Below are 19,481 nucleotides of genomic sequence, written 5' to 3'. Positions count from 1 at the left end.
TATGAATTGTATTCGTTTTCTTAATATTAGCAAATTTACAGTAATTATTTATCGACTATCGTGTAAATAATTTATTTATTTTTTTCACTTTTTGTCCACAAGCAATTGTATGATAGGAAAGGCGGACTTAACGCCATCTATTTTGGGCTAGTCAGATATTCACGATGGCGACTAATGTTAAAAAATCACACACACAATAAGTACCTACAAAAAATGACTGTATGTATGTAAATATATGAAATAATTATTTTAATCTCAACATATTGTGCGCGTTTTATGTATGATTGCATTTAATAAGTTCCGCACATCACTATTAATAATATTTCTATGTTGTTACTTGATAATATAATCTTTTTGATTTAATAAATAATTTCAAACCCCACAAATTTTGCACCAATAAGATATTACGACTAAGAAAACGACATGCAATAAAAAAAGTAGTTTGTTTTTGTGGAAGTTGCTCAAACCTACCTCTAGATATGTATGTAAGTACATATATTTTAGTGAAATAAGTTATAATTAATTTCATTTAATAATTTATTTATATGTATGTATGTTTAATTTATATCTTTTCTATTTTTTTATAGCAATAGAAGGCGGACGAGCATATGGGGGCCACCTGATGGTAAATAGTCACCAACGCCCATAGACATTGGCATTGTAAGAAATGTTAACCATCGCTTACATCACCAATGCGCCACCAACCTTGGGAACTAAGATATTATGTCCCTTGTGCCTGTAATTACACTGGCTCACTCACCCTTCAAACCGGAACACAACAATAAAAAGTACTGCTGTTTTGCGGTAGAATATCTGATGAGTGGATTTGTATCATAAAGAAATAATCAATCCTTTATAAGTATAATATGAAAAAAAATATGTGGCTATTTGTTAAATAAAACATGAGTTTACAAGCATATTATATTTTTTTTTAATAATAATTAAGAATAAATTCTTACATCACGAGTTATAAAATAAATACATTTATCGCCTTAAATTAAGTCCAAAAGTACTCTGTACAATTATTGTTAGCGATGTACAAACGAGAACGACAAGTAAAAAATGTCAAAAAAAAAACAAAAAATAAAAGGGCCTTATCATGAAGTAAGTTAAGTTTCCACAATCCACAATAATCTGTGACAAATCTACGAACAACTTAACAAATTGTGTCAGAATCACAACCAATAGTTTGCATCTTAATTTCTTCTCTTAATTTATTTTAATATTACACAAACTATTTTATATCATTGCTCTTCACTTAATCCTAAAACAAGAACCATTCTTTACCTTACATTATAATTACAATTAAATTAAGACTATCTAAATTCTAGCGGGTGTTTCTTACTGGACTGTTGTGCTTTACTCTCGCAAGATTGCCACGCCCTTTTCTTAAGGTAGAAACAATATTAACATGCAACGTCACCCAACTATAAATAGATATTTTGTGCTACTTTTACTGTTCTACATGTAAAATAAACATATTCACAAGTTAGGCTTATATTCCCGATAAGGAAAAACGGTGCGTCGAGTGTCGTTGCTTGTTTATATTGTGTATTTAATATTTAATCTCATAAGGATTTCAGATTTTGTGAGCAAACTATGCGCGTGTGCTCGGGGTTCATCGCTTCGTAAAAAAAGGCATTACAAAAGGCCACTGTGACATCCACAATGTGCTAACTAGCCTAGCATTATTACATGCCCTATGTACTATAAGGTGTAGCATTACAAATTATATTGGCATTGTTCGATGAAATAATAAAATAAATAAGACAGTTTAAAATATCACGAAAAAAATTCATGTGGCAAATAATATGGCATCAGAATTTAAGTACTTTGATAAAAAGTAAGGCTAATTCGAACTTGTTTATTTTTTAACAAGAAAACAAATTACTTGTAACCTCTCTTACGTGAACGTAATTAAATAAAAGAATATTACGCTTGAGTTAATAGATATGGAAGACAGAAAAACATTGCTATCAGATCAAAACGAATTAAATATTCATTAAAACAATAAACTAGTATATTAACTTCCAGGTGCTATACTGGCCACTCAGCCAAAATAATTAAATTAAACCAATTTCCCTACAACGAAAATCTAAACCTAAGATAAGATGGACAAAAATATTGTAACATAACAATTATGTACTTCCGTGTAATTCAAGGTGACAAAGCTGTGGACTCGACGGTTACACATACACTTTAACACAAGGTCAGGCATTAATTTCAAAATTGACTAGATATCTGTGTGCATAGGAATCATATATAAAAAAATAGCTAAGTAAAGGAACCAATACACTGAAATTCTGGCATGTCTGTTTATAAAAAAAAAATATATAAAACTATATTATTGCCATATGCAAAAATATGCCTAAACTGTACTTTAAATTATGTAGACTACACGTTAACACATCTAAATTTGTACAATTTGTACAAACTTCCGCATTCGCTAAAATAAAACTCGTACTCAGTCAAGAAACCTAGATCGTCGAACTAAAGCGAAATCAGTATGCTATTAGAGCTAACGAAATTAGTACACGAAACTCGATCTCCCGGTATCGAAAAAATCTCACAATAATACACGGACTAACTAAGGACACTAACGAAATAATTTGATCTCTCGTTTCACTGACGTATTATGAATACATTTAAGTACGTTCGCGAAGTCGCCGCCGGGGAGTCGGGGGCGATCAGCATCGGGCGGGCCGCACGCAGCGGGGCGACGCGGCCGGTCATCACTTGGACGGCTGGTAGGGGGGGTAGCCCTGGTGCGGCTGGGCGCCGCGGCTGCCTGTCGCGTACAGCTGCTGCTGGAAGTTGTGAAACTGCGCCGCGTAATTGGGGTCCGCCGTGGACGGGACCGCGAAGCCCTGCCCCTTGAACCCGGGTCCTGGGCCGCCCATCGACGGCGGCAGCGGCTGTGCGGCGCCCATTCGCACGTTGCCGGGGCCCATGCCGCCCTTCACGCCGCGGAAGTTGGGTCCGCACATCGGGTTGGGGCCGGGTCCGCCGAACGGGTCACCCGCCATTTTCGGTGGCGAGTTGAATCCCGCCGGGTAGTGCGGCATACGAAGCATCCCCGGCGCTCGCATCACGCCTCGCATACCACCCTCCATATCCATTCCTCTCGCACCGGGGAAATACTGTACACCTTTACTGCTATCCATCTGCATGGGGTTCGTGACTCGCTGTAGGAAGTCCAGGCTAGGTGGTCCTCTGGGTCCCGTATTGCATGGCATTTGTGGCCTCGTCGGTAAATACTGTATCGTGTTAGGCGCGCTTGCTTTTACTTGAACGTTCGCGCCATTGAAAGGGGGCATTTTTCCAGCACCACCCATTCGCGGTCCCATCATGGATGCGTCAGGTCCCATCGGACCCATCGGCCCACCCATGGGCCCTCCACCCATTTTCGGACTCAGATTCATATCCGGTGGAAAGTCGCCACCACTCATCATTCCTTCCATTGGTCCACCCATTCCCGGACCTCCCATATTATCCATATGACAACCTGCGTAAAACACGGTTCAATTAGAATTCATCATAAATTTTAATGTTACAGATGCTGCTGCTGTGAAAAATAACAAAAACATACCTAAATCGTTCATCATCATGTGAGGATGCCCATGCGGATGCATAGAATGATGATGTTGCATGTGATGTGGTCCTGAACCGAAAGGCCCCATTCCACTACCATTCGGCCCCATGGGTCCACCAGGTCCTGGCCCCCCACCGCCCACTGTATTTGTTAGCTGTTGCGACATCTGTGCAAGCGACGAGATTGGATCGAAGGATGACGTGGAAGTACCCATGGGGCCGTTCGGGCCCTGGTTCGGATTGATGGGAATGTTGTCTGGCCTGTTCATACTGCATGGACCGGGGAACGGACCCGGTAAACTTGTACTATTTGGACCACCCGACAACGTCGTCTGGAAAAACATTCAATTTATTAACTTCAATTATATTCCTGTAACTTTATTCAAGGTCTTATAACCCCTTATTTTGGAAGAAAAAAGTATTACTTCATACAATACCTCCGTGTTCGATGCCATTGTGTCGTCAGAGTGTGAAGGAGTGGAGACAACACTGCAGCTACTCTTCGCGGTGGAAGACGGTGCGTAGGGGCCCTGGCTGAGTGAAGGACCTTCGCGACCCTCGCGACCCTCTCGCTGAGGTGTTTTTGACGCGCTATCTTGACTCGATCGGTTCGATGATGGACTTGGCCGGGATTTTTCGTCTGTAATTTTAAAATCTTAAATTAAAATATATAACTTAGAAATAATTGTGTATGTTCTGAAGATTCAAAATCAAAATACATTTCAGAGTCATCAGTTAACATTACAGCATTAAATAAAATGTAAAGCTACCATCAGTGCTGAATATAGATTTCACCGAGAATAAGCGTCATGAAACTAAATTAACTCATTTAATATATTAACTACACACAATAAAATTTACATATCCCACTAAAATTCTACGAATAGGTACGTATTCTCAAGATTCGTTATCAGCTCCATTTTATTATAATATAAATAAACTAATACTTTCGTTTCTACAATAAAATCATATTCAATATCATGCTTCTTATCATTAATGTAACGTAGAATATTAACTGACCCTGGCCGCACTTGGTACTCGAGGCGGCTGATGTGGGCGTCTGCGGGTTGTTGAAGCCGGGGCTCTGTTCCATAGAGAACCGTCCCGCTCGCTGCTCGGACAGGGACGAGTGCGGCTCCGGCGTGCCCGGCATCATGCTGGTTACGTTTACGTATTAGGGTCGATTCATATCTCCAGACACGTGTATACGTGTGTGCGTACGTACCAAGCTATGCATATTATACTATGCACGTATCCTAACCCGCGCGGTTAGCGCTCCGTTCAGAAACAGACAAGCGCAGGCTTCTCAACAAAAATGTTTTACCTTTTGTATTCTGTATGCGTCTGTGGCATTCATAAATATTACATCAAGTTCACCATCAATATTAATAAGTGATCAGAAAATAATTATTTTGATTTAATAAGTTTCTCTACGATTCGAGTGACGTCTGCAAGTGTCTAACAGCCGTCAGTGTGTGAATAATAATGCTTTTACTGTACGATCTGGACTTATATTTAATCAACCTTATGATATATCTAATTTTATATACATATATACATATATATATATATATATATATATAACATTCATTTACATCAATTTATAACACATGAACTTCGATTTATAATTAAAGATCAATATATCAAAGTATTTATATGAAACCTTTAATATTATATTTACCCAGCAGGTGATTTTTGATTCGAATTGGACTGTGGCGTTTGCCCGCCACTGTTTGACGGCGGTCCGTTATCCTTCAACGAGGTGTTAGGCTGTTTCTGTATCGTTAACTCTTGACCTGTACGCAAAGAATGAATGTACTGTACCAAAATAGATGTATATTTACATATACATGGGTAATCTGAATGAACACATGTGAATTTATATTTTTTTATCAATAGAGGTGTACATCCAGAAAGAGAACAAATTAGCCATAGAGTATGAAAGTATGTTAGCACATTTTCACCAACCACCACCAAAATGAAACACACATTGCAAATTATAAAGTTAAAAAAAAAAAAAAAAAACATGAATAATTGTAATATTGACCTTTCGAGCAATGGACCAAAGGTCGATATTGCATTGATGATATAAAAGATGGCCAAGTTTAATAGTATCTACTAATAATTAATATTAATTTTCGTAAGAGTTGTACAAATTTTTTTGGCCACCTTTTCATGTGTTTAAATCAACATAACACAAAAAAAGCGTCTTCACATAGCACAAACTTTTAGCCGTGAACGAAAATAATTTAAATATTTTTTTCCAGCACACCTTTTTTATATTCTTTTTTTTTTCAATTATTTTCTTCAACGGCATTTTAATCTAGTTACCTTCAAACTGGTTGAGATATGATATTTGTTGCGGAGATGGCACGGGCATCAAACTCGGTTCCTTCGAATGCGATCCGCCCTGTTGGTTCTTCTGTTGCTGCGCCGCCAAACATTGGAGGGTACGGACGAAAACGCCATCGTCCAATTTCTCTAATATCTCTTTATATGGCCAATATTTGTCCAACGTTTCGTTCGAGGCCAATAACATGTCATGTGTCGTGTAGTGTTTTGGTCCAGTATCGCGTATCAGTGTTTCGATATTGTTTAACGATTTGACGTTGTTATTTCATCACACGTTGGGATTTCAAGCGGTCAAGCGTTTTGCGGGGAAGGGGAAAACAAAAAATACGCATTACAACTACAGAAAAAAAAAAATTAAATCAAATGCACTTAAAACCAAACTCAATGATCAATAATAAAAAATAAAATGCTTCAAAGAAATATTGTGGTTGGGAAAATGTCTAACACAGATAAAATAACAACATGCATTTCTACTTCTATGGCTTCTACTTTTTAATGTAAATGTGTGCTGTGCGTGTGGTATTTTGTGTTTGTGGTTTTGACTTGCTAACGAAGATTTTAGTTAAGTTTTATTATATAGTTTATTATTTTTAGATAACTGTTACCTGAGTTTGATTGTGTCAATATTCTATATTGTTTTGGTATGACATCCTCTACAAAACGGTAAATTGAAATAGATACATAAATAAGTAATGTTTACAATGTGAAAATACTTATTTATTTGACATTAGTGTTTTTTTATATATTCTAATAATATATATATATATATATATAGAAGTTATTAGGAAAGTACGTCTTTACGGACTATACTAAGTTAAACTCTAATTACATACTTGTTATTTAACCCGAATCGAACACATTTAATACTGACTTTGTATTTAATCGATTTCAGGCCGTGACGCGTGTGTGTGTGTGTGTGTGTGTGGTGACGCACGAGTGCGACAGTGCTGCGTGCGCGTGTGTGGCGAGTACTGACCTGGCGCGTCGGATTTCTGCTTGCAGTGCGCGGGGCTGGAGAGCGCGGAGCCGGCGCGCGACGCCTCGGCCGACATCGGCATCACCGCGCCCTGCGACGGGGACTGCGTGGCTGTCGGACGTTAATATCGGTTATCAAACACGTGCACGTATTCACATTTGTGACGTCATGGATTTGCATCTAATTAAATATATATATAGAATAGGAAGGCGGACGAGCATATGGGCCACCTGATGGTAAGTGGTCACCAACGCCCAGAAACATTGGCTTTGTAAGAAATGTTAACCATCGCTTTCATCACCAATGCGCCACCAACCTTGGGAACTAAGATGTTATGTCCCTTGTGCCTGTAATTACACTGGCTCACTCACCCTTCAAACCGGAACACAACAATACCAAGCACTGCTGTTTTGCGGTAGAATATCTGATGAGTGGGTGGTACCTCCCCAGACGAGCTTGCACATAGCTCTACCACCAGTATATATAAACTACTTTGGAGAATATCTCTGTTTGTTTGTTTTGTACATAACTCAATAAAATCGGGATATATGTTACATATCTCTATGGATCGTATCTATACCAGCAGCTTTTGGCCATAATATTATTTTTGATATAATCTAAATAAACTTTAAATAAATACTACACACTTGAATGGACTATATTCAAATGAGTGAAAGAGTACATATGATTCAAGACATACCTATATTAGAATTGTATATTTTACTAATATGTTAAAATAATAATAATATCCTCGGACATTTTTCACACACGGCCATCTGATCTCAAATTAAGCTTTTTTTTTTTTTTTTTTTTTAGAATAGGAAGGCGGACGAGCATATGGGCCACCTGATGGTAAGTGGTCACCAACGCTCTTAGACATTGGCATTGTAAGAAATGTCAACCATCGCTTACGTATCCAATGCGCCACCAACCTTGGGAACTAAGATTTTATGTCCCTTGTGCCTGTAATTACACTGGCTCACTCACCCTTCAAACCGGAACACAACAATATCAAGTATTGCTGTTTTGCGGTAGAATATCTGATGAGTGGGTGGTACCTACCCAGACGAGCTTGCACAAAGCCCTACCACCAGTATACAGCACCACCAGTACCACCAGCTTGTACAAAGCTTGTGCTATGGAAACCAGACAACTGATATACTACATATAGTACTTTTCATTTGTAACTACATACTTATATAGAAAATTACACCCAGACTCAGGACAAACGGACATGTTCAAGCACACAAATGTCTGTCCTGGGTGGGAATCGAACCCACAACCTTCGGCGTGAAAAGGCAAGTATCCACCGACCACGCCAACCGGCCCAAAATGTATTACCCAATTAATTAAAAATGTTAGTTAACAGATAATATACAAGTATTTGTTATATGTGTAAATAATAAATGAATAATTTATTCATTTTTAACAACTTTTCCCTAGTTAAACTCTAAATCATGTCAATTCAAGTTCAAATTTATTTATTAGCTTTTTCTCCTCCATCGATTGAAATAGACTATAGACTATTATCATTATAAAAACATATAAAACTCATATATATATATGACATGTATGAAATTATTTATAACATTATATATTAATTTATTTTCAGTCATGAACGCAAGTGCCTTCGCCATGCCGCTTAAATCATCTGTCAAAGATGCAGAGGCCTATATATATATATATATATATATATTAAACTGGAGCTATTAGATAAACAATATAAATATAATTAAAGAGTACTAAATAAAAAATTAATAATAAAATCTGTAGAAAAAATAATTGTGGCATTATATTTGAGAATCAATTTCTTGGGTCTGAATTGTTAGCGTACCGATAGGCACAGAGGCGGAGCGATGTAAAGGTGAAGCGCCGTATGGCGGAGGCGGCAGACATCCACCGCGCTCTGAACACGGAGATTTAACTTGGGTACCTGTATGAGATAAAAATATTAAGTTAATATAAAAAAAAACTACCAACTTGTGCTTAAAAGCTTAAAACATAATTTTACAATATTAAATTAAATATATATATATATAAATATAAAAATAACACTATATTAGAATACAGTTTTTTTTTTTTTATAGAATAGGAAGGTGGACGACCATATGGGCCACCTGATGGTAAGTGGTCACCAAATGCCCTTAGACATTGGCATTGTAAGAAATGTCAACCATCGCTTATAGCCAATGCGCCACCAACCTTGGGAACTAAGATTTTATGTCCCTTGTGCCTGTAATTACACTGGCTCACTCACCCTTCAAACCGGAACACAACAATACCAAGTACTGCTGTTTTGCGGTAGAATATCTGATGAGTAGGTGGTACCTACCCAGACGAGCTTGCACATAGCTCTATATATATATATATATATATATATATCTCAGTTTATATCAGCTCAATCGATATAACATCCAGTTATACATTTGACCCACACATACTAAAAGACAGAGGCTTCTAAAAGAAATGAAAGACTATCAATGCCTCTTCTTCTTTACCGACCGAGCAGGTAATATAACATATGAAAAACCTGAAAGATTTAAGAAGGTTCCACCGTCAGTTTCAAATACATTCATCAAAGTCGTATTAAATAATTTACTTTTAATCTGAATCGTCATTGATCGATAAACCGATGACGCAATGGGTGACCGATGACAGTTTTTGTCATATTCGTAAATCTGACTTTGATCAGCGTTTCAGAAACTGATGGTTATCTTCGTAATGTCTTGACACTCATTGGACAAATACTTGCTTCCAATTGTTAATGTTAGTTTTGGAATATATTTGCAAAATATATTCCAAAATTTATGTGCAAAATAGATCTTTCATAATTGCCAACGCATAAACAATGAGGGTAGTAGTTTGACTACCACTAGTTCTCTTATCTCCTTATTTATGACATAAGATGTTACATGAACCCTCACCGAGTTCGTTGTCCATGTTCTTGTTGTCGTCGAAGAACTGATGGTGCAGCTTCTGCCAGTCGATGTCTCCGGGCGGGGACTTGGGACTGCGCGCCGCCTTGTGCCCCGCGCCCAGCCCCGCCAGCCCCGGACCCAGCCCGCCGGGGTCGCCCGGGCCCATCTGCTTACAACACGTTACTCCATTTGTATCTCACTTTAAACTATACGCACACTTATGACAATACGTTAAATTCGGTCTATTAATACTATTGTGTAAATTTGATGTTAAGCTATAGTTTTATCACTTGTATATGAAATTATATAAATTAAATATAAGACATACAAATGAATTTCAGAAAACAGAGCTCCTTCGACATTGTAAAATGTTATTTAGTAATTAGATTTATTTTATAAACATACTATCGTATGCCAGCACTCACATTTCTGCCGCGTCCATATTCGTCACACATGGGTCCGTTGACGGACATGTGGTGGTCGGGTCCGCAGTCTCCATGCGAGACCATGCCTCCCATCATACCACCTTCCATCATTATACCTCCTGTAACAAGGATAAAAAGGATGTTATTTACATGGAATTTTTCACCAAACATATTTTTTATATTAATAAAATTGCAATTTACCATTCATACTATTCAGATTTGGCCCTGGCATCATCCTGGGCCCCATGTGTGGCCCACCCATCATACAAGGTTTAGGCCCGCCCATACCACCCATAGGATTTGGCATACGCTGCAAGAAAATTACATATTTATATAGTTGTTTGTATTTCCGTGTTTTGCAATTTGAAAATAAAGTCAAAAATACTTACACCCATAGGCCCACCGCATCCCCTACCCATATGCATGTCTGTACACATTCCAGACTTCATATCTGGTCCGCCGCAGGCACCTCTGATGCCTTTCATTCCACATGGCCCCATCGGCCCCATTGGACCATTTGGTCCCATCGGTCCATTAGGCCCCATTCCGCCCATCATTGGACCATTTGGACCCATCATGCCATTAGGTCCCATAGATCCATGACCACCCATTCCCATTCCAGGTCCACCCATATTACCCATAGGACCTCCCATAGGTCCATTGGGACCCATCGGACCACCTGGTCCCATAGGCCCAGGACCCATTGGCCCGTTTGGGCCCATGGGTCCAGACATTGTACAATTAGGTCCACTACTCATGCTACTCTGCATAGATACCATAGGTCCATTAGGTCCAGATCCCATTGGTCCATGCGCAGACATTGGAGGAAAAGACATATTCATATTTGCAGTTGAGTTCGGAGGATTAATATCAGAGGGTGGTTGTGAGCCATCGTTTGGCTGATTGGGGTTGCTTCCACTCTCTGGGAATAGAATTTGTTGCATCTTGCGTATGGTCGCGAGTTGTTCCTCACGGTGTGCTCGCTGCTGCGGCGTCAGATTCTCGTCAGGTATCTTAACGCCTGCGGACGAAACTAGAGCTGAACATGGAAAAACATTCTTTAACACCAACATTGATTGCGTACGATTCAGTTGACATCTTGTTCACGTATTTTTGAAATATACAAGGTCAAAAAAATCAACAATACGACATTACATTTTTTAATAAGATGTATCCATAAAATAAAATGTATTATACTTATTTTCGTACTATATGTATCTAAAACATATGTTTAATTTATATAGCACATGCTGATATTCACCTTTTGGACCAGGCTGGCAAGAAAGATTATTATCTCCAGAGTTGTTATCACCGCCTGATTCAGAGCAGGGAGGCATTTGTGAAGGACCGTTAGCCATGCCATTCGACATTACGGAGGCGTTTTTCTGCAATAAAATAAACAAGTTAAGTTTACATTCAACTACATATTTGGTTTTGTTTTATTTTTATTCAATAGAAAAATATTAATTTTTTTACTTTACTAAAGTAAGCTCATTAGATTTTAAAATAAAGAAATTTTATTTTAAATACTATAATTTGTCATTATTATACAAATTAAATAATGGTATGAATATTGCAGATAAATACTCACGGTGTCCCAGGGCATTTCACCATCAGCACCGAGGCCGTCCATGACACCACAGGACGGGGTGCCCCCTGGAAACCCATCCATCGGACCCATGCCCGGACCCATCTGCCCCATTTGTCCAGGCCCTCCTTTCATCATCATCATTTGATTGCCAGGCCCACCCATACGGTTCGGGCCCATCATGTTGGGTCCCATGTGGCCCATTCCACCATGCCCCATAGGGCCCATGTTTGGGCCCATGGGACCGCCCATCATGTGGCCCATTTGATTTGGTCCACCCATCATATTCGGACCTCCACGCATACCGCCACGATTTTTAGCCATAGCAAGATTATTGAGCCATTGTGCTGGATTTTGTTTATTAAATTGGCCCATTTTTAGTGGATGTTTCTAGAATAAAAACATTGTATTGTTTTAAAACTATATGCATTTAAAAAATATTTATGTTTAGCCAGATTCAACTTACAAATAAGAATGAATGAAAACAAATTCATTATATTTACAAAGTTTTATAGATTTAAAAATACTTATTATTATCAAAGATATTTCACTTTACATACCTCGAGATACTTTTTAGTGCCAGGTTGAGCGCAGTGGTAGGCAATGATGGAATGATGCTGTCCTGAAATTACAGCCTCGGCTCCTTTGTTTGCGAGTAGCGTTGAGAAAACGAAGATTTGACTCTGCTGCTGGGAGGATACGAAAAGAACTATTTGAATCGTACTTTTTTAAACTTTAATAATAATACTATTAAACGACCATGAAGACTTTTATGCGTCATATTTAAATTAGTTTCAAATTAAATTTTTCAATTTCAACTGTACTGCCGTCATGGTTTTACATTAATTGATAAAACAGGCTAGTAGATAAAGTAATAAATAATTTGAAAATAGAATTCCGATCGCAATTTTTACTATGTAAATATAAAATACACAAATACTTGTATTATTTGTTATTATAAATGACATATATAAAAATAAATATATTTATTATATAAAATTGATATTTAACAATATTTTTAAATTTATCATAATAATAAGGTTAAATTAGGTTACATTTATCATGTTAAATGGAAGCCAATACCATAATGATGTTTTATTTTTAATTGTTATTTACAAATATTTATACATATATAACCTCTTTAATACTGTTTAGCGGGTCCATCACACTCGAACGCAACAAAGTAAATACAAGAATTCAACAAAGATTTCGATGAGAGAAATCGTAAGGACTATGCGTTGCCTACGCAATTACGTGTCATTGCATTTACAAACAAAACAATTGAAACATGTGTTTATTGCTTCACTTCGATCATATGACGTGCATCTCATCTTATACAGCCAAAAAATATAAGCGAAATATCTTTATAAATAAAAATATTGTCCATTCAAAAAAGATTTAAATGATTATAGTTTTTTTTTTCGGGACAAACTGGTTAATATTTATTTGAAGAAGGCTAGATGGTGCAACTGACAGAAACAGAAATAACAATGTAATCATATATTTATTACTGTTTTATTTTACTTACTATAAAAACCATCTTTACTTTTTTTTCATTTTAAGAATGATCACTTATGCAGCTTATTTTTATTGTTTATATTAAAAAAAAATTATCATATTTCGAATGAATATGATATATATTTTCTTAATGTTACCTCCATACTCCCAGACTGTTTGCTGATGACATTGGAAGGCAATGACTGCGCCTCGCTCGACATGGGTCCCATCGACACTCCAGGCCCCATAGGGCCCGTATTGCCCATGCGACATGAACCCATGTTCTCCGGGCCATTTGGATTGCGACAGTTCTGATTGCCATCCTAATAAAAAATAAAGGAAATTAAAGCACTGATTATAATGTACGGGTATTGGCTGGCTTGCTATTGATAGTTTTGTTCAATTATTAGTTTTAAAAGTTATTTAAGTTTATTGTGTAATAGAAATATCTATATATAAGTTTGGTCTGAGTTAACACCACGCATTTCGTTTTAAAGTACTAAACAATCTTAACGTTTATAGTGAAGCTATTTCATATTTTAAAAAGTAAATAATTTTTTTGTCGTATATAAAAAGATATATATAAATCCGGAAGAATTCGTTTGTTTACCTGCAAATTTCCAGCCGATCCTCGGAGGCCAGTTTGTGGATCAATAATGTCATTGGAGTCGGATGAGAGTCGTTCTGACTTAAGTGATCCAGGGCCGCCAAGTTCACATTGTGGAGACTTGGTGGGGTCACCTTTAAATAAATGAACTATTTAATAATAAAACAATTACAACATATAACATAGACAGATGCTTAGTTTTAATTTCAAACAAAATATGTCTATTTATGGCCTTTTACAATCGAATTGAATTTAATCCTATTATTTTTCTTGATACTGGGTATTTAAATAGTGATTGTACTTTGTTAAGAAGTTTATATTGACATAATATAGTCCATGACAACCTCGTTGGTCTAATGACCAATTTATATGGCCGCTAATCTCAAGGTCGAGATTGGGCCAACGAATGTTAGTGTTCTTTCTATTCTGAATATATTCTTAGTTGCAGGCAGCCTGTGTCTGAGTTTGCTCACCCTTGCCCCGAAAAGCACGTAACGCCGTTGGTCTATAGGCGACAAATAGGCCACCTGATGGTAATCGGTCAACACCGCCCAGACATTGGCCATATAAAAAATATTAACCATCGCCAATGCGCCACCAACCTTGGAAACTAAGATGTTATGTGCTTTTTACCTGTAGTGACTCTGGCTCACTCACCCTTTTAAACGAAACACAGCAATACTAAATACTGCCGGTTTTCGGTAAAATACAGTATGAGTGGGTGGTACCTATCCAAACGGGTATGCACAAAGCTCAACCGCCAAGTAAAGAACTTCTCGTATCATTATGTTAATGATATATTTTAAATAAACGTATAGTTTAAATTGCCTATATATAAAATAATAATCTAGTTGACATTGATATAAACTGAAACATGTCGACTTCAATATTCTAGTACGTATTTAAATAATAAATTAAGAAAACGAAATGCAATTATAAAAGTCGTTAGCTCCTTCTTTGGTCAAAGGTTAGCATCTATTTTACAATACGATAAATACGTTCTTAAGGCTAAGATAATAAGACTGACATATATATGCATTGTGCCAATACTAATGCATTTGTTATCAATGCCGACTATCAATTATTCTCTTGGGGTTTTATCTGTTATTGGTGATTATCTAATAGATAATTAAAATCACAAATATTTTATTTTATCTATGGGTAATAATCATATGAAATCTATATTTTGGACATAATTTTTGAAATACAATTTTTTTTTTTTTATGTTTTTCTTTTCAAAAGCCAATGATAGACATCGGTTGTCACTGTCCGACATTATGATTGTAATATCGCCTACATTTAAAATGTAATCTGTAATTAAATTTGATAATAATATTTGTTTCATGTGGCTTGTTCAAAAAAAGTATAATATTGAACACATTTTGATAAGGATTCAAACTTTTAGCTATTAAAGCTTGAATATTTACTTTTAATAACCAATCTCTATAAAATACCTATCATATAAATTTTAGGCCAGTATTAGAATTTTAATTGTAAATGCTAATAGATGTATAGTTAAATATGACTATTCTTTTGAAATCTTTAATGCAGTTAGTTTTGATGTTTTTACATTCCGTTCTTATTGTATTTTAAGCGTATGTGACCTTTGAAGTCTTCACCAAACCCTTTATCACTATACAAACATTGTATTTTTCCTATTCTGCTTTTCTCTTCGACTAAGTGTTATTAGATTTGACGTTATCAGAAACAATTATTGTCACATTGAGTGCCAGTACCAACATTATACTATTTATATATGATAAATATACCATTGAAAAATTTAAAAACACTAAGAAACTTCTTGGTCATCTTGAGCCAAGAAAATGATATGAACAATCAGAAACCGTTACCGACAGCTATGATGTTGTCTGCTTCAAACTAACCATCGCTATCCATGAGGCCGTCAATTTCAGTCTTAATACCGTCGACACCAAGGTCGGCGTTGGAGTCTTCACCGCCTTGGCTGTGCGGTTCCATTTTAACTCTATGAGCCGGTTCGTCCGGTTCCTTTTTTAGTGCCGCTGGAGTCGGCAGTGACGCAGAAGGTGGACGAGATCCGTGACCTGAAGAAATTAAAGATATCTTGCAATTAATATTATAATTAAATTAATTACAATTATTTCAAACACCTAAGATTACATTAATTATATACAACTTAAATGTTATGTTATTTTGCTAGAGATTAAACTATAATTTTATACAAATAAAAATATTTAAAAAAAAAATTATTTTAAGCAAATTTTATATAAAATTTGGATAGAAAGTCTTCCAAGTAACAAATAATTATAATAAATACCAGGTTCGGCAGGATCATTAGGTTCGTCTTTAAGGCGGGCACCCCCGCCTTTCTCCTTCTCCTTGATCATTCCCCTACGTGCCTTCGCCAACTTGACTGTATAAAACAAATTCTCATAATAACAGACAAATAAAAACAACGAAAAATACAATACAACCTTGTTAATGTTTATGGAGCCCTGGAATTTTTCATTTGAAGTAAACATTCAATTTTTGTCAATGGTTTGTTATTGTTTCCATAAGATAAATAGAAGTTTGGTCTTGCATTATGTTTTTTATTACACTTTTAGCTTTTACGGCCTATTAGCTATTAGCACATTAAACTCATTATGTTACTATTAGTATTTTGTGTAGACACTTTAATTGTCCCACTGCTGATTAAAGGTCTCTTATAGGGTTTGGAGCTGAGCGGAGTATATATATTTACAGAATTTTATATTAATTAAAATATTAAATGTAAATATTAACTTTTGATAATTACATCGTAAATTTTTCATTGCTTTAACATTATTATTGTTTTTACCAATAGCCAGAAAGCTAATTCAGGAAGGTGTCATTTAACGGTAAATGGTCACCTTTAATATGATAGTTAATAAGTTAAAACGAATGAAAGAAATATACAAATGATATATTGTATTATAAAAATGATTATTATATTTTTTTAAATATAAAAATTGTAGTGACTGACTTTCATAATTAATCATTTAAATATTGTACAAAATTATAATTTGGATATGTTACCACGTTTAAAATCGCCTGGTTTTTTACTGTTAATTTTAATTACTATTACAATATTCCTCAAACTAAATTTGAGGAATATTATCAGCCATAAAATCATCCACTCTATATGTAATTAATTAATATTAATTTTATTATACCAAAGAGCTTGTATTTATTTTATTAATATGTAGTTTTTACCATTCAAAACCATAAGTCAATCATTTATACTTATGTTATAAATGCAAAAGTACTCTGTTATGCTTTTACGATTAAGCTACAGAATTGATTTTGATATTTGGTATGAAAAGATTTATGGTCAAATTCTTAAGTGTTAAAGTAAATTTTAGCTTTATGCAGATAAAATAAAAAAATTAATGTTTATAAAATATAATATACAAAAAAATATTTATAAATTCAAAGCAATATATATTTTTTCTTTAATGCTGAATACACTTGTAAAACACTTGAAAACTGCTATAAGGTAACAGTAAATTATTATAGTTTAGTCTCTATATGCATAATGTAATGCATCAAATTATTATTAAAAAGCAAAACAAACAATCATTGGCATAAACAAATTTGTATAAGGATTGTAGTAGTTGTTTCGTATCTCGTAATCTAGTTTTTTAATATAATACTATCATATTTTTATAAATTAGCTACAAACTGATTGGAATTAAAATTTCATTTTGTTAATTGTAAGTCTTTACATATGGGTGATTGACTTGTTTCTACTATTGATTCTTCGCACTGGCTTTTTAAAAGATTTGAGTGCAATAATTGTTTATAAACATCTGTTCTTTTTTTTTTTAAATTGTAATGTAATTATATTGTCATTAATTTTCAATATTATATTATTGTTTTGTACTTTGATAGAGATATTAAGTGAATATGTGTTCTAAAAATACATTTAGTTGAAACAAAAGTTTTTTTTTTTTTTGTAAATAAATAATGTTGTTAAACAATTAATATATATTCAAATAAAAAATAGCTTTGAAATTTTACATTATATTTTTAACATATATTTTCTACTAGTATTCAATCTTGTTTCAATTCCAAAGTGAATAACTTTTTTAGAACAGAGGTACTGGCAAATATAACTACAAAAACTTACGTGAACTGTTAAAAATGTGACAGTAATAACAAGCAATCACCATTCATGTTCATAAGTAAACAGACCTATTAAAAAATTGTATACATACAAATACAAAATGTTCCGCGGGCGCTTTTCGTCACGGGCGCAATAATTGGCACATGTCCCACAAATCCACGGAACGGCACTTCATTACAAGAATGTCATTATGCTGCAGCAAGCGATCGAGAGATTATTATAAATAGAGATCTTAAAGAACCTTGGCGGTCGCGAAGACGCTCGCAGCGCCCGCGGCCCCTCCACCACGACCGGCCGTCACAAACCTCGATTATATCCAGATATTTAATTAAAACTAAACTTCACCGCGAAACGCAATAAAAATTCCAGGTTTACTCTCCATACATAAACAATGAGATAGATCGGGTGTAGACAGGCGCGAAGCACACTTAACGCACGTTTATTATGGCCGATTTAATACTTAAAACACGCCGTTTGGACAAGACGACACCTTTAGAGAAAGCGTCTAACATTAATTTATATCATTCGTGTGATCTAATTAAGGTATAACGAGGGGTATGCAGCGAGAAACAAAAAATCGGGATCGCTGACATTTTTGTTTATGGTACATCGACGAGACGAGATCCAGAATCCACAAATAGCGAATAAACGTACATGATTACCGCCTCCTGACGGATTTTCTATCACTTGATAACACAAAACACCTTGATTCTTCACATTTACGTAAACTTCATCGTTAAAATATACTCATTTATTAATTTCTTTCTATCAGCATATAACACAAATCACCACGCACACACAACACAACATACATAATATATGTACACCAATACACATGGGATGGATACTTCTCACTCACAAATTTCCTTTTCTACACAAAAACAACAAAAGTGCGAGAATAGTGAGATATTCGTTCGATAACGCGTACCAGCAAACTAGGTTTCTTAATCAATATATTTTGTTTTATATTTTCAACTTTAGCAAAAATTATATTTTTTTATTTTAAATGAAGCTTTTTAATATAATTGTTAAGTTCGATGTTTTTTTTTAAAACCTCTTTGGATGATGGTTGATATAATAGATTAAAAGAAAGGCATTATTTTAAATAAAAAATATCTATTAGGGTTATTATATTCTATAATAATATTTATTTTGTTATGTTGTTTACACTAATTTGTTTTTTGGATTTTTATATATTGCATATTAGATAATTAGTTATTTGTATAACCATTAAATCAATTAAAAATGTCTTAATTATAGAATTTAAGAAAAAAATATCTTATAGCTTAAATTATTGTAATAAAATTGTATGGCATATTATATAAAAAAAAATATTGGAAATTAGATACGACAATAGTAATTTAAAATGAATGATAAAAATAATAAATTACATTTTTTTTA

General features: G+C 35.0%; 1 protein-coding gene across 10 annotated transcripts; it reads right to left on the bottom strand.

The window, feature by feature from the left end:
• Nucleotides 1-913: 913 nt before the first annotated feature.
• Nucleotides 914-18,964, bottom strand: LOC126777830 (collagen alpha-1(I) chain-like). Of its 10 annotated transcripts, none has more exons than XM_050501024.1 (20): nucleotides 18,735-18,964; nucleotides 16,251-16,346; nucleotides 15,838-16,017; nucleotides 13,958-14,088; nucleotides 13,506-13,670; nucleotides 12,411-12,539; nucleotides 11,854-12,240; nucleotides 11,524-11,647; nucleotides 10,652-11,301; nucleotides 10,464-10,572; nucleotides 10,263-10,381; nucleotides 9,844-10,003; nucleotides 8,754-8,852; nucleotides 6,920-7,030; nucleotides 5,923-6,081; nucleotides 5,273-5,387; nucleotides 4,612-4,748; nucleotides 4,017-4,231; nucleotides 3,590-3,923; nucleotides 914-3,505 (listed from the first exon to the last, which is right to left on the bottom strand). In XM_050501024.1, exons 2-20 carry the CDS (start codon nucleotides 16,318-16,320, stop codon nucleotides 2,733-2,735), a joined length of 4,167 nt encoding a protein of 1,388 aa, XP_050356981.1. In that variant the 5' UTR covers nucleotides 16,321-16,346; nucleotides 18,735-18,964; the 3' UTR covers nucleotides 914-2,732. The 10 variants fall into 10 exon arrangements, with proteins under 10 accessions (XP_050356981.1, XP_050356974.1, XP_050356976.1 ...); XM_050501017.1 differs by lacking the exon at nucleotides 18,735-18,964 and adding an exon at nucleotides 18,084-18,727; XM_050501019.1 differs by lacking the exon at nucleotides 18,735-18,964 and adding an exon at nucleotides 18,084-18,727 and having other exon boundaries at nucleotides 10,652-11,295.
• Between the last annotated feature and the right edge of the window lie 517 nt (nucleotides 18,965-19,481).

The sequence above is a fragment of the Nymphalis io genome, chromosome 24, assembly GCF_905147045.1.
Source record: "Nymphalis io chromosome 24, ilAglIoxx1.1, whole genome shotgun sequence".
NCBI lineage: Eukaryota > Metazoa > Arthropoda > Insecta > Lepidoptera > Nymphalidae > Nymphalis > Nymphalis io.
Note: the sequence above shows the minus strand (reverse complement) of the source record. Positions and strands in the feature narration are given on the sequence as shown.